The sequence below is a fragment of the Lygodium microphyllum genome, chromosome 29, assembly GCF_053477565.2.
Source record: "Lygodium microphyllum isolate KBCC chromosome 29, Lygodium_microphyllum_v1.1.10, whole genome shotgun sequence".
In the NCBI taxonomy this organism is placed as follows: domain Eukaryota; kingdom Viridiplantae; phylum Streptophyta; class Polypodiopsida; order Schizaeales; family Lygodiaceae; genus Lygodium; species Lygodium microphyllum.
The window spans coordinates 39357505-39373587 of record NC_141163.1 but is presented as its reverse complement, the minus strand read 5'-3'; the positions used below and the strand labels follow the sequence as shown (position 1 = coordinate 39373587).

The following is a 16083-nucleotide window of genomic DNA, read 5'->3' as shown; positions in this document are numbered from 1 at the left end:
GCCTTAGCTTCGAAGCACGTGCAATCTATTGCCATATGCCCAAAGTCATAGCAACGTAGACACTGCCGTGGCTGCCCAGTCACAATGACGTGCTGCCTGAAGGAGTGTCCACCTGCCTCAATCTCTAGAAACTGTGGTATATTCTTTGTCTCTTTCATTGTCACCCGTACCTTTGGGACTCCTGCGGCTCTCACTGCGTCCGTGAAAGAGGCGGGAAAGACCGTGCCAAAGAGCTATCAGAATTCTTCCATAAGCTGGAGATACTCTATTGCTAGTCCGAGGAATAGTAGGGTGACCGGGTGTTTAAGGAAGCTATTGTGGAGCGTGAATGCCTCCACTGTGAAGCCACTGTACCGGGGGACCATATGTATGATCCCCCTTGTGGAGGCATAGGGTGAGCTAGCCAGTAGCTCACGTGCTGCGTCTGCAGAGGTAAGTCATACCATAAAGATCCCTTGACCCATTAGAATTGCCTTCGCTATCTGCACAGTGCCGATGCACTATGTGGAGTGAAGCCAATCCCGAAGCTGGGCCCTGGGGAATGTCCTACTACTTGATCGAAGATTGCTGTTTCTTTAAGCTCCAACTCTGTGGCGTGGATGTCTAAGAGCTGTTTCTCAAATAGGACGATGTGCAAGATGTTTGACTGGGGAGCATTTGTAGAATGCACCGGCGTCTGACTAGAGGTTTCCATTGCGTGTTTCTGCTAAGGACCTATCAATCTCGCTGCTGTGCTACCGGGGGGGAGGGGGCGGAAAAATTCTTTTGTGCCGGTGGGGGGGGGTGTGTTCTGGACACTATGGGAGGCTGACTCTGAAACAACACAACGCGAATTTGGGCCTGTCAGGCAGGGCCGAGGCCATAGGTGTGGAAGAGGCGGTGAGTCAGGCGGGGGATGGCTGTTGCAAGGTGGCAGGATAGGCAAGGGGGGGGGGGGGGGGGGAAGTGAGCGGGTGGCCAGGCGGGGGCCCCGGGGGGGGGGGGGGGGGGCCAGGCAGAGATGTCGCTTGGGGAGGGGGGGGGCGTCTGTGGCCAGTACTTGGCCGGAAGGGCAATGGCGAGGGGGGCGGAGGTGGTGTTGGACAAGAAAGTCGGATTGGACAAGGGAGCTGGACTGGTGAGGGAGATGGAAGTAGTGTTGGACAAGGGAGCGGTTGAAACGACAGGCGGGGGGGGGGGGGGGGGGGGATGGAAACGGTGTGTCACGGGGGGGGGGGGGGGGGGGTGTGCTGGGGCGGCCACGAACAATTGGCAAGGGGAAACACAAGCGATGGTGGGGGTGCAGCGCAGCACAGCAACGCAACGGTAGGAGCTAAGGGATCGGTCTTAAAGAGCTAATTAGTGGGTGACGAATTTTTAGCTCAACACCATACCGTAGGTGCTTGTTTCAAACCATAGAGGGCCTTGTGTAACTAGCACACTTTGGTCTTTGAGCCTCTTAGAACAAAGCCAAGAGGTTGTGTAATATAAACATTCGCATGAAGATCACCACATGCAAAAAAGTAGTATTCACATCCAACTGGTGCACATGTCAACCAAAATGGGCAGCCAAAGCAGTAGCACTACAATTGGTGGTCATATGTGAAGTGGATGCAAATGTTTCATCATAGTCAATCCCTCTTTGTTGGGCATACCCTTTGGTAGCAAGATGTGCCTTGTAGTGATCAATGCTACTATTAGATTTGTGTTTTAATTTTTAAACTCACTTTGTGTCTATAGCACGCTCGCTAAGAGGCAAGTCACATAACTCCCATGTGCCATCTTTATGTATAGAGTCCAACTTTGACTGCGTAGCTATCATCGAATGCTAATACTTGAAAGCATCCTATTAAGAAATATGTTCCTTGTTACATGTAGTAGCTAGAAGTGCCTGCGCAACCAAGTTACCTTGTGCATGGCTAGTGGCTACTCTAGTTCTACTGGAAGTGTAATGGACTGTTTGCTATTCCATAATGTGTATCAGTCGATTGTTTTAGCTTCCTGAATAGCAGCCCTTTCATTGGTCACTTCATCATTAGTAGTGCCTTGATCAATGGGCTGAAAATCAGGTTACTGTTGAGCATGTGTTTATTGCTGATTTTGCTGCTGCAAACCCTTAGCAGGCTGCTGATGTTGATGTAAATTGGGTGTACTTTGTTGGAACAATGGTAGCAAATTGTTAAACATACCCATAGGCCTCACATTGGGCTGATTTTGCAACCCATGAAGTTCTGCTCAACAAATACCACATCTCTACCAATGAAAATCTTGTTTGTAGAGGGTTGGTACAAGCGGTACCCTTTACTTCATGAATTGCCTTGTCTTGTGATTTGCGTCTTCGTGGTTGTGGTACCAAAGGATATGCCAAACAACCAACAACCAAAGACACGAATGTGTGATACCATTGGCTTCCGGCCATTCCAAGCTTCATAAGGCATATATTTAGCTAGAGCTTTAGCCCCATTGTGATTCAACATATATACTGTGAAGAAACACTCTAAATGCAAAAACACAAACTGATAACAAAATACAGTTAGGTTTAGGGTAACTTAGGGACAACGAACACAGTAAAGAATTGGGAATGAATGAATTTGAATAATGCAATGTTTATGCAACAAATACACTATGCATTGAATGAATACTATACCTTGAACTCTGATGTCTCGAAGATTGCATTGGAGAGTGTCGTACTCTGACGGATCCCAAAACTCAGCAAGGAAGCCTCTGAAGATGTCCGGTAGTAAGGCAGCCTTCTGTGTGAGGCACAAATGTAGTAGTGTGAGTGAGCTAAATTATCATTAGCTTCTATGAAACAGCCCCAAAACTCAATGACTTAATGAATTTTAACCTTTCTTTTAAACTGAGAGCGCTTCGAGAGTGTTTCAATGTCCCACATGTAAACCCTAATTTGGGAAGCTCTAAACTTTCTATAAATAGACAGCTTACCCTCCCACCCTTCCCAATCTTGTTTTGCAAGTAGCTTTGGAACTTTGGTGCCCATACTCCACTTATGGAGGCCATCTTAGTTGAAGCTGCCCCACACTGTCTATGTCCATTTGGTACTCCTAGCTCCACACGAAGAAACCTAGGCCTTTGATCTAAAATCCCTTTGTAAGAAGCAAGAACAAGAGGACAAGATGACTTTGAACACGACATCACCGCTTTATTCTCCCAAGCCGAATCCATTGAGAAACGAGCCTAAGTAGGTCTCACAACTTGCTTTACCAACTTCTGATATGGTCGGAGAGACATCAGACTTCCATGGAGTCCAAAGACCCTATGAGATCTCAAGAGCCAAGTACGACCATCCACCATCATTCATGCTTATGCTAAGTACACAATTTAATTCTTCTCATCAATCTTTTGAGTCTAGTTTCTCTTTTCAACAAGATTTAGGTGATTCTCATGAATAAGGGACCATGCAATCATGGTACTGGTTCATAAGTCCTAAAGAAGAGAGACTTTTGTCCATGAACACTAAAAAAGTGATGAGTACTAAAGATTAATTCAACCACATGTAAGTTATTTCCCTTCTTTTCCTTTAGTTTTAACATCTCCTTGAAGAAGATGCATCATCTCTTTCATCATCTCAATTTAATGCATTTAATGGACAGAAGGAACCAAAAATATTTCCAACCATTGCATCTACCAATCCATTCAATCTCCTACCCACCCCTCCCTCTACTTTCACTGCTCTTTCCTTTTTATATCCATTAAGTACATCTTATATGTCTTCACACATGAGACCGGGGGGTCCTTCACCCTTAGGCACAGCCTTTAGGACCTTGTTTTTTTCCTCAATTGGTTGGTGTCCCCATGATGGAAACTTGTCCTCCCATCCATACACTTTTGGGATTATCACTGCTGGGGAATGCCATCGAGCCATTATCGAGTATAGATTAGTCGGTTCCACAGTTTGCCTCCACGGTATTACCTAGTGGGCCTTGTATTTATATTGTTGTGCCCGAGTTGACATTTAGACAGGGGTTATGTGTCCCATGCTCCATGTCCACCGACACCTTATGGAAACATTCATGTTTTAATGCTTTCGCAACAATAAGCATCCATTGGGCACTTCCATCCTATTTTTGTCTTCCCACCTCCTGTTCCTCCTCCCTATCCCCCTCCACCACCACCTCCTCATCCACACTATCCTCTTTTAAGCCCCCTCATCAAACACTTTATGGTTTTTCCTCAGCAGCTAAACGTGCCTTTACTGATAAGACTCATTTTAAGGGGTCTAACTTTACTACTTGGTCTAATCTGATGAGACATGTCTTTGACTTCTAAAACCTATGGGATATTATGCAAGGTTGGAACCCCAACCCAATCCCACACATGTTCCATATGAGGTTGTCTCCTCGTATGGAAGGCTAGGAATGCCTCCGCTATTATCGAGTGATGTAAGACTTATTGCTTGAGTTTTATTCTTAGCTTTTGAATTTTGATTTAGCATCAAAGCGTTGGGTACACGTGACTAATATCTATGCAGCTCAAGATAGGACCCGTCGCAAAAATCTTGACCATGAGCTCAAAAACTTTAAAATCACTAGTCTAGATGATTGGAAAGTCAAATTGGCTAATCAACATGAATTAATCTTAGAGGTGCCTTAGTTCTGTGTGTGGATTGTTGAGGAAATGGGGTACGGTGCTGCTTTCTAAGTTAACACACTATACAGATATCTCGAGATAGCTTAAGGCGTGGAAGGCCCTCAACCATATGACGATATGACGACTCATAATTAGAGCTGCATTTGAGATGTCCTAAGAAAAAATGCCAAAGATGCTCAATACTCATAGGCTACCATGTAGTGGCTAAGGCTTGGAGCGGTGGAACTCAGAGCCCTTGGTTGTTAGCTTGAAAAGAAATTGGATCATGTGGTAGAGGCCACTAGATTGTGTCTCACTGCGAGCAATCACTAAAGCAGTTAGAGAGTTGGGGACCTCGATTGTGGTCATCGTAAAGAAAACTATTTGTCCCAATCGGCAAAGTTGTTGGATGGATAACAAGTTCACTCCAAGCGGGGGGGGCATACTATACATCATCTAGCATAGTGAGATCTGGGCCTTGGTCAATGGCAAAACTAGCGCAACCATGAGCGTAAATCTTGACTGAAGAGTTTTTCCCAACATGGACTATCCACTATTCACAATCTGAGTAGTAGCTGAAGTACTCAGCTGTGACGAGTGGGCCTCTGTAGTCACAAAATATCAATCTTTGAAGCTCCTAATTCAAACTCATGCATGATCTATCATTATGAGTTTATTTATTGCTAATTGTCCATGCATTAGGTGAGACCTTTTATAATTATTTCTTGTTAATTTCTTGAATTTTTTGTTATCCTAAACGTACTCTAATCCATTCTTTCTATCCATGGAATTCTACACTATTTCCTAGTCCAAGAAACTCATTGCCTTCTGGAGAGGGCTATTCATCATAGTAAGGGGGGGTGGATTTGCATCCTCTTAGTCTCTCACAATCAATCATCATCCTTCTTCTTTTTCTATCCGATATGATGTAAAACAACTAAGATAACATCGGAGGCAACTCGGAGATGTGGATAGATTTGCATCCTCAAATGTCTCTAAGGAGATAATGTAGGTCTCCATAGATTTTGGTGTCGTGTCTCTTGCCTTTGATCGACACTTATTGTGAAAGTGGCCAGCCTTTTGACAATGTTGATAATACCTATTCTTCTTAGGTACATTCTACTACAAGGTTTTAGAGAAGATTGGGTCTTCCCTTGGGTCTCACTAGCTTGGTTTTGAGTTTAATTTTGCTTCTGATTTTGATTTGAGTTTTGATTTTGCTTGCCCTTCCCTTGCTGCCCCTTTTAGGAAAATGCATTGAGAGTCCCCTTTATAGAGGTCATACTATGAAACTAATTGAACAACTGAGTGTAACGTAGTGGTCGATACTCAAATTCATTGAATGTAGGCATGGTGGGTTGTGAGATCACCTATTGCACAAAATGGAAGTATTTTCATGCTAGCTTGTTAAGGAACAATGTGACCTAATCATTGAGGACTTATGAGCCCTCATGGTAGAGAACTTGGCGAGAAGTTACTAATACTCAACCAACTTGGCTTTCAAGTCATCTCTGTGAGTGATTTAAAGTTTTGGAGCTCATGGTCAAGATTTATGTGGCAAGTCCTATCTCGAGCTGCATAGGGGTCAATCAAGTGTACTGAATGCTTTGATGCTAAATCAAAATGTTGAAGCTGAGAATAAAACTCAAAGCAAAAGGCCTTGCATCAGCTCAATAATAGTGGAGACATTCCTAGCCTTCCATGAGCAAGTGGCCTCATCTAGAACAAGTGTGGATAGTACCTATAGGCCAACATGACATAGCTGTAGAGAAGATTGGACCAAGCAGCAACTTCACAGGCAATTGCTGACGAGGTGGGAACCTATTGTGAAGTGGACTAGGCAAGCACATGATGAAAAGACTGAAGTAAGCACGAACAGCCTATGCAAGCTGGGAAGCTTCATGAACAAATCGCACAGGTAGGTTTCCAATGTAAATAGATTGCAAACAGCAGTCACCAAGTTCAAGACTTGATGGCAGCTGAGGCAGTGGTGGATCATGAGCAAAGTGGCAGCTGAAAAGAGGTATGGTTTTGTGTTAGGTTAGGATTCAGCAGCATGCGGACACACAGACACACACACTCTCTCTCTCTCTCTCTCTCTCTCTCTCTCAGAGTGATGAACAAGTGTACAAGAGAGGAGGTGCTAGAAGGGCACATCCACTATGAGAGAATGATAATGAAAGCACAATCCCCAAGGTACTAAAGTCTTAAGAGTGATGAACAAGTGTACAAGAGAGGAGTTGCTAGAAGTTCACATCCACTATGTGAGAATGATAATGAAGGCACAATCCCTAAGGTACTAAAATACCACACCCATTGAGAGGTTTTCACATGGGAAAAACCCCTTCTGTGTTTTGGTTCGAGGTAGTGGCAGGCTTGCCCACAATCTAGTCTTGGATTGTCGGAGGACATTTCAACAATGTAGAGACACTGAAGGATTAGAAGGGCAGAGGCAAAAAGTCCTAGGGCATAGCAGATGGAGAGAGAGAGAGGCACAAGATCCCCTTCTTTTTGTAGGAGGGTGTCAGAGGTGCTTGGAGAGACCCAAGCAGGATGAAACTCTGGATTCCTTTTGGGGGTAGAAGCGGCTGACAGGGAACCTCTCTCTATGTGGAATATTGAGGTAGCTCTCAAGGTGACAGATGGGGCAGCTGGCAGGTACATTCTGTCAGATTACACTTTAGTTCTTTTGACTTTGGAGGCACCCATTTCAGACCTAGATTCCCGATCATATTAGGTCTCTGATTTGATCAATGTGCAGGAACTGGTATGCAAACAGATCAGGGAGCTTTGGTCTAGAGACTTGGACCAGGTGACAGATATTGCGGGTGAGGTTGCATCAACTGTTGGAGAGTTGATCAATAATTGTTAAGAGGAGGCCGGAGAAGAATAATCGATTGCACTAGACCAAACAAAAACCATTGTGCTAGCAGCTAGACTGATGATCTGACATGACCTGGCTTACTGTGAATATTTGCGACATGACCTGTCTTCTTGTCCATCTTTGCTGTCATGCAGCATTTTCATAATATCACCTCTGTAGCAGGTGATAACAAGCATCTATACAAGGTGCTAGGGTCCTAGAAGGTAACAAGGTGTACATTATTAGGAAGAAGGTACGCCCAAATTACTATTGGAAAGAAAGATCAGACAATTCACCAGACAATTCACCAAGCAGCTCAAACAGATTTACAATTCAGATTTGATGTGCCTTGCAAACTACAAAAAAAGCTTTAGTGGTTTATAGAGATGATTCCAATTGGGATTCTTGCAGACTTGTAGATTTAGTTGTAGAATATATTTTGAGAATGAGCTAATGGTCACAAGGGATACTTTTGCTGGGAAGTTGCCTCTTCTGAGCAAGTGTTTTGATCAATTGAATGGCTCTATCTCACGTCTTACTTATGACAGTAAGTGACTCAGGTCATGTCGTAAATGCCTTGGCTTGACTGATCGATAGCCAAATCCTGGCGAGTGCGCAATCGATCGAATCTCCTGCGACGAGCTTTGGCTCTATCTCACGTCTTACTTATGATGGGACATTAGATGACCGAGCAATTATACAGTCAAATCTTTCAAACAAGTGCAAGTGGAACAGTAATTTTCACACAGGAGTGACCATTGAAGGAGCAGCAACAGTAGGAGAGTTGGTGATTGGTTGCTCTGAAGGAGGGAATTTAATAAGAGATGAGTATATATTGGGAGACGTTTCACTTGAAATTTAGTAGGGTATTTTGAGAGAGAGTACATGCAAGCTCGTGGAATGCAGGCTGCATCTATCAGGTATAAAAGAGGCTATTCTGTATAAGAGCAGTGATATAGTATATGGTTTTCTGTTTTGATGCAGTTAAAGGACATCATAGTGGCTGTATGTCACGGCTTTTTGGAGGTAATAAACATTATCACAGCACACAGGGTTTAGGAGTAAGGATGAAGTATCATCATCCACTATGCTGTTAGAATTTGCCAATTCTATGGGCAGTGCCCAATGTTTTAGTCTTTAGTTCTTTTTCAGTTCTTAGTGTGAACACAACTAAAGTTATAAGTTGTGTCACCACTCTTAAGAGTTAGAGTCAGTTAACTCTAGTTGAGTTAGATCTAGGTCTATCTTAGACCTATCTTGTACCTTTCCTTCTCATTCTTTCAGTTCCGCAAGTTGTCTACTCTTTTGCTTCAGCACACTCTCATTGTCTCTCTTTTCTCTCCTCCATAGCTGACTGTCATTTTCCAACATATGCCTGGGTGAAAATTAAGTAACCCATCTGATATATGCGAACATGAGGAAGAATTGGGCAAATCATTTATTCTCTGTCTCCATTTCTGAAACAAAAATAGCGAATTTGAAGGGGTCAGTACACTATGCCAAGCTTCTCTGTGACCTCTTTTAACCTATCTTAAGCTATTCGCTTACTGGGTTGAGGGTATGCACCCCCTAGAGTTCTAAGAATTTTCAGGAGCCTACTAAAATGTTGCTTTGGAAGATGATTGTTGCAAGAGCAACTGAAATTTATCCATTCCGATGTGCTCTACAAACAGTATGTGGAATTTATATAGTTTCTTATGTGTTCTTAAATGTAGGGTCCCATCATGCTTCTGGAAGATGATCTTCGCAAGTGCAACCGAACTTTATACATTCTGATGTATTCTAAAGATAATATGTGGAATTTGTATATTTCTTGACATAGGGCCGATCATGCTTCCTGTAATGTGTTCTTTTTGAGCAATTGATTTATAAACTTCTATGATAATTATATGTACTTGCAGCAGTTTTCGTTTCAAGTGCAGCATTATCTTGAAGAGAGCACCTCCTGTGGTTTATTTTAACCATTCTGTTACTATGCAGGTTGCAGAGTACGCAGACTTCTTCTCATTTGGGACCAATGACTTGACACAAATGACATTTGGATACAGTAGGGATGACGTGAGCAAGTTTTTACCTATTTATATAGCACAGGGCATTCTCCCAAATGATCCCTTCGAGGTATGGGAAGGCTCTCATCAAGCTGCCAATGTAGTACCTATTTTGGCTCCCCTGAGTTCCCCTGCCTGGGGCATGGGTGGGTGGGTAGTGTTTGTGTGGGTGATCGGTCTTTTGCATCTCACTGCACTCAATGTGGGCAGGTTCTTGATCAAAAGGGTGTTGGTCAGCTCATCAGGATAGCAACAGAACGCGGGAGGAAGACAAAACCCAACTTGAAGGTAAAGCAGATCAGATCAGGAACCTTGTTTTTTCTTTCGAGCCTTGCACTTAACTGTATTTGGACCCATCAACTGAGATTTCGTTTTTCTGTTTTGGCTATTAAAATGTGGTAGGTTGGAGTTTGTGGTGAGCATGGAGGAGAGCCATCCTCAGTGGAATTCTTTTCCAACATAGGCTTAGACTATGTTTCTTGTTCGCCATTCAGGTTTGTATTACTCCACACACACACACACACACACACACACACACACACACACACACACACATTCATTCAGGGGCACGAGTTTAAACTTCCATCAAAACTGAGAGGTATCTTTGTCTTTTGTGTCTGTTTCCCCAAATAAAGGTTTTATTGGATTAAAGGTTAAATAAGTACAAAAACAATGATTCCCTGATAGACTTCCAAGCAGGTGTAAACTATGCCATTTGTACCAAGTAATAGCCCCATAACTCGGGGGTAGGATTATAAGCATGATGGCCAGTAAAAGTGTATGTTTAAAGTGATCAGCAGGTGTACTTACACGAGAGTTTGTCTGATATAAGCAGCTCTGTTTTGCTATGTTTTTGGTCATACAGGGTACCGATAGCAAGGCTAGCAGCAGCTCAAGCAGCCACCAAAAAGTAGAATGACAGAGCTTGCAGCAGATGCTGATGCCATCATCATATCTGCATTACTGCAAACCCGGCGTGGTTTGTAAATTCGAATAATTGGTAAAGAAGTTTGGAATGTACAGGATCACAGGGTGTCCCATGTGTATATATTGATAACTCATTGAAAAATAAAGGCAAAGCCTACCCTTTGGTTCTTACCTGAATAAACCAAGCACAAATGAAGTTAATTGCACCAAACTTGTTTTGTTTTTTGCCCTTTTGGTGATATTTTGAAATGTATAGAAAATTTGTATATCCAGGTAACTCATTGATACTTAAAACAGGAGCAAGGGGTTGGCTATGGCCTTGCGATATTCGCAGAGGGGATCAATGTGGACAGGCATTGTGATCCTTCAAAAATGAGAAGTAAAGTAGAAAGGTAAGCAGAAGCAAGAGGAGGAAAATCAGTAAAAAGCAAAGAGTTTAGACACTCCGAGTAGGGAGCATTCAAATGTAGCAAAAAAGTATTGAATGAAAATAAAGGATCAAACTAGAATGTAAATTATAGTAGAAAAGGAAAGGTCTTAATATTGAACAAAAATACAAATTATTACTTCTACAAGCAAGAGCATCCAATGGCAAGCCTTATGGAAGAGTATAATAAATATTAGAATGGAAATGCAGTTGAACAAGAAGAAAAATTTAAGCATCAGTGAGCTTTACGCGCAAGAGCAATCGTTATTGTTCGATTAAATAATTTAAAGTAAAAGCCATGAAAGGGCTTGAAACATATTTGTAATCAAATAATTCCTATCAAGTCTCTAAAGATTTATGAGTTTCATTAGTATTAATGATTCCCAAGTATTCAAAAATTGATGTTTATTAGTGTTAATGACTTTATAAGCATTCAGCAACAAAAACCGGATGACCAATATAGCAAAAACCAACAAAAACTAGATGACCAACATAGCAAAAAACCAACAATAACTGGATGACCAACATAGCAAAAACTTAGTGATAAAGGCAAAATTCTATTTTTAATGTGAATAAACTAAGTACAAATGACTATCAAGCCCTTTTTTTTTGGGGTTGATAATGCAATATTGAAGTCTCATGAAATGAAACTATTTTTAATTTGAATAAATTGTTTGGGAAACTAACCTCTATTTTTAATGTGAATAAACTAAGTACAAGTGAAGTGTACGAAAATTTTCTTTTATTGATAATGCCAAGTGTGATGTCAAGGGACTCCAATTTCACCGCTTGGTTAGAATAGAGTTTGTCAAAAGGGTCAAAATAAAGAGAAGGCTCCCTTGGTTGTATGTATCTCTTTTGCCAATGTTGAGTTTCCAGTTTATGTAGTTTTATGTATAATATATATTTTTCAATGCATTTTTCGTAATTTTATTTGTGTGGTATGTAATGAAATCTAGTTTTATGGACATCTTTTTCCAATGTTGTGCACTTGATGTATGGAAAGTGGTGGGATGTGGATGTCTCTTCACTAGATCGAATAGGGTCGATGCATAGTGTTGGGTTGAGCAAGTGTTTAACAATAGAGTAGCCACAAACTACAGAGGTTCTACACGATTAGTGTCTTTAGTCACTTCTCATGACTTGTCATAAAATCATTTTTCCTTTAGATATTTTTATTTTAAAAATTTTACTTTAAAACAGACTCCATATTAACATTTCACAACATTCAAAACCTTTGAAAACTTAGAAGAAAATATTGAGTTGATGTGAAAAGTGAGGTGGTTGTCAAAATTCCATAGTATTGAACTAAACATTCAATATGATATTTAGATGTGCTTTTATTTGAAAAATTTTAAAGAAGCCAATTAATTAGTATTAATTATTATTGTTAGAATATTTGAGACAGTAAAAATGCATTTTGTGCTTTTAATATTATATTTTATTAATCAACTATGTTAGGTACATTTCATCACCTCATAAAGTACTAAAGATTCGTTACACATTTGATATTGCTTTCAAGAGCTATATGTTATCATATTTTTGTAGCAATATTTGTGAACACACTTGAGATTGGTTGGGCACTCCTCGTATTAGAAGGTTTTTTTTCCTTGGCCTTAGAAGGTTTTTTTTTTTCCTTGGCCTTATATATGTTTGTGTTCTCTTTTGGGATATTCTTAGTCCCATAAATCTTCTCTATTGACCCCTCTCGATACCTTTCGAGTCGTGCTCTCTCAAGTTGCTACTTCGCCTCTCAAGTTGCTACTTTGCCAAGTTGTGTACTCACATTCTTGCAATCGTTAAAGCTTTTCTTCTCCAAGTTGTGTACTTGTATTCTTGCAAACCTAGATCCAAATAGGGGTATCAAAGGGGGTTTCAACGTCTTAGACAAAGTTGTGACACCCTCCACTTGATTTCCTTAGATTGGGATGAAATCTAATGAGCGTTGATTTCCTTAGATTGGGATGAGATCTAATGAGCGTTCATAGGTCGAAAAATATTGCAATAGAATTTGTAAGGACACGGCGTTATTAGGCTTCTTATGTAGGTTTGTTTTAGTCTCTATTTGCACTATTGCTAGTACTACACATGCTATTTCATCCTTTTGCGTAGAACTTTTTATCGTTGTCGATTCTACAAGTAAGAGTCCTTATAGCCTCCTTTGTACTATGTTATAGAGCATAGGTTGGTTTGTGTATATTTTTCTCTATACATGCAACTTTTGTATCAAGTACAATCAATGGCCAAATGTATTTTGTTTTAGTTCTCGAGGACAATATGGATGGGACCATCCATCTATTGTAGGTTTATATGATGTGTCATGTATTGGTTTTAAAGGGCCTTTGGAACATTGCAAATGAAATTGAAAAAAGTCTCGATGGTATTTCAAAAGTTTGTAGCAAGAGCAATTAAAAAATTTTGTGTGTAGGATGCTATAGGTTTTCGTTTTGCTCCATTTAATATTAAAGCATAACCATTACATATTCTTGAGTAGATTCATTAGAATAGGAGAGAGAGAGAGAGAGAGAGAGAGAGAGAGAGAGAGAGAGAGAGAGAGAGAGAGAGAGAGAGAGAGAGAGAGAGAGAGAGAGAGAGAGAGAGAGAGAGAGAGATTCTTTGATTGTGTTGTTCGTTAAACATACCATGATCCCACATATTTACTTATCTAAGATAGCTAAGCATGTTTGGATGCTCTTGCACATTTTTTTGCTTACTTGGATAAGCAATTAGAGAGAACATATGGATGAAGGTGAGTCATATAGTTTTTTGACAACAATCTTTGATACAAATGAGATTTTGCCAGCACAACTCACTTGTGTAAGACTATTCTCAATGGACTTCTTAGTTTTTATCAAAGTTTTGTATCTACTCTTCCTTTGATTATGAAGGGCAATTCGAATGCTTTGTCATTTGATGAGTTGGTTTTTATTTTGCTATAAGAACAACAATGTGGGCAAAATAGGTACATTTGCATCTTGCTGAGACCAAGCTTCAATGGCTAGTCAAAAAGGTAAAGGAAAAGCTTTCCTTTCTACTACTAAGCAAAAATATGCAAATGCTATTTAGACAAAGAAGGCTAGTCAAGATAAGAAGAGAGATATTTTGCAAATATTATAAGATAGAAGATCATGTCATTAAGGATTGTCCTAAACTAGTTGCAAAAGAGGCCAAGCAGAAAGAGGCTACTATAGGTAAGAATCTGCATATGTTGTGTAAGATATAGAATGGGCATTTATTATATAATGTAGTTACGATCGTACTACACATATGTGTTGTATGTTTGTTTTGCATTCAGATGCGTGGTACCACCAAGAATATTGCTTCTATATATGTAATCTGCTCACTTCTCTTGAGCTTTCCTCTAGGGGCAATATTGTGCTATGTGCCAAGCATATTGCTTCTGTATGTAATTTGCTCACTTGTGTTGAGCTTTCCTCTAAGGGCAATATTGTGCTGTGTGCCAATAACTCTTGTTAAGTGTTGAAGCTTTGAGTTATGACCCTACTACATATGGTTCTTGTGTGTTTGTGTATTCAAATGTGGGATACTTTGATGGTGGTGCCACGAAGCATATATGTATTATGTTCACTTCTCTTGAGCTTGCCTGTAAGGAGAATATTGTGATTGTGCCAATAACCCCTCTTATCATGTTAAAGGAATTGGGAAAGTTTTGTTGATTGTTGTTAATGGTACTCCACCCTTACGAATGGAAAGAGGCTAGCATGATGGTTGTAGGTGTCTCCTTCTAAGTATATGTTGTATAAGATATAGAGTAAGCATTTAGTATACAATGTAGCTATGACTATACTACACATGATTATCATATGTTTGTGTTGTATTCAGATATGTGGTACTTTGATAGTAGTATCACTAAGCATATTACTTCTATATGTAATCTACTCACTTCTCTTGAGCTTGCCTCTAAGGGAAATATTAGTCTATGTGCCAATAACTCTTGTTATAGTGTTAAAGGAGTTATGATCCTACTACATATGATTCTTGTATGTTTGTTGTGGATTTAGATTTTGTGATACTTTGATGGTGGTGCCATGAAGCATATTGCTTCTATATGCAAGTAATTCACTTGTCACTATCAGTAGCAACCATCGAGACCCTATAGACTGCTCATCAAGTGTTTCAAGCCAGTCGTGCATGCTCATACACGAGGATGTAGCGAGCTTACCATTGAATCCGATCGTTGTAGTCCTCTTCCTCGAATCCTTTGATGGCTCTATGATTCAAGGCACTAGCTCAAGCAAGCTCCATCGCCATGCTCTAAGCTCCAATCTTCATAGTCGCTCGTGCGAGTAAAGAGAAGAGAAGAAGGAGATGATGAGATGAGGAGAAGAAGAGCTTCTCCATGGTCCCTCACACTCACACACTTCCTCTCTCCCTCTCTCATGCATAATCAAGAAGCAAAAACAGGAACAAGAAGAGAGCCAGTTTGCATATACACTAAAAATGAGCTTATCCATTCACTTTTTGGCTTTTTTATACATGCCCTTCTCCCCTTGGGCACCCAATCCATTTCCATGACTGGCCATTCGACCTTGGTCCTCTTTTTTACTCTTTTCCTATTCGTTTCTATTCTCATGGCTCCTTTATATATGCCTTTTCATTTACGACTTGCACAAGAGGGAGCTTGGCGCTCTTTTACAAGGACTAAAATGCGCTTTATCTCACGTCCCTTTTTCTTGATTTAATTTAATTTTTCACCCTCTTGGTCTTCTTTTTCCATCAGGTTGTGTTCTTATGCTTCTTCACAAGTCTTCTTTGCGCCTTGTGTAATTTCGAGAGTTAACATTATCCCCCTTCTAAGTGAGTGCCACTCCCATGGCATTAGATGGTATGGATTGGAGAGGTTGAGAGTGGTCTGTGAAATGGTACTTGGCAATTTTTAAAAATCGGTCATGTGTAGGATAAGCTTGTGACATATGATCGAAGACTGCTCATGCTGAATATATGTGGACTAATCAAAGGGGGCCTTTGACATTGTTGGCTAGTTGCACAATTGTAGAATGTAATTATAAAGGAAAAATAGGTGCACTACCTAGGGGGTGTGTCTGCCTTATCGTGTAGTGCATTGTATAAGTAGTATTGGGATTGGGAGATATGTCGAACCATAAGCAAGACTGAGGTGTTGTTCCACAATTAAGGACCCAATTCATGGAAGAGGGAGGTATTGTGCATGACTCAAGGAGACAGGTCTATCACAATTTCATGCCCTTGATGTGCCCTGAGTGCATGAA

At 40.7% G+C, this 16083-nt stretch overlaps 1 protein-coding gene across 3 annotated transcripts in view; it reads left to right on the top strand.

Moving 5' to 3' along the window:
* PPDK (pyruvate orthophosphate dikinase) overlaps positions 1–11062 on the top strand; it is a 38072-nt gene extending 27010 nt beyond the window's left edge. The window contains exons 17-21 of one of the 3 annotated variants that reach the window (XR_015689585.1): positions 9413–9550; positions 9691–9768; positions 9883–9974; positions 10346–10480; positions 10681–11062. Coding sequence is in view for 1 of the 3 variants with exons in the window: in XM_087672167.1 (XP_087528293.1) it covers positions 9413–9550; positions 9691–9768; positions 9883–9974; positions 10346–10394 (357 nt within the window). In the remaining 2 variants the exon portion in view is untranslated. The other 2 variants (XR_015689584.1, XM_087672167.1) reach the window with 2 other exon arrangements.
* Positions 11063–16083: the final 5021 nt, after the last annotated feature.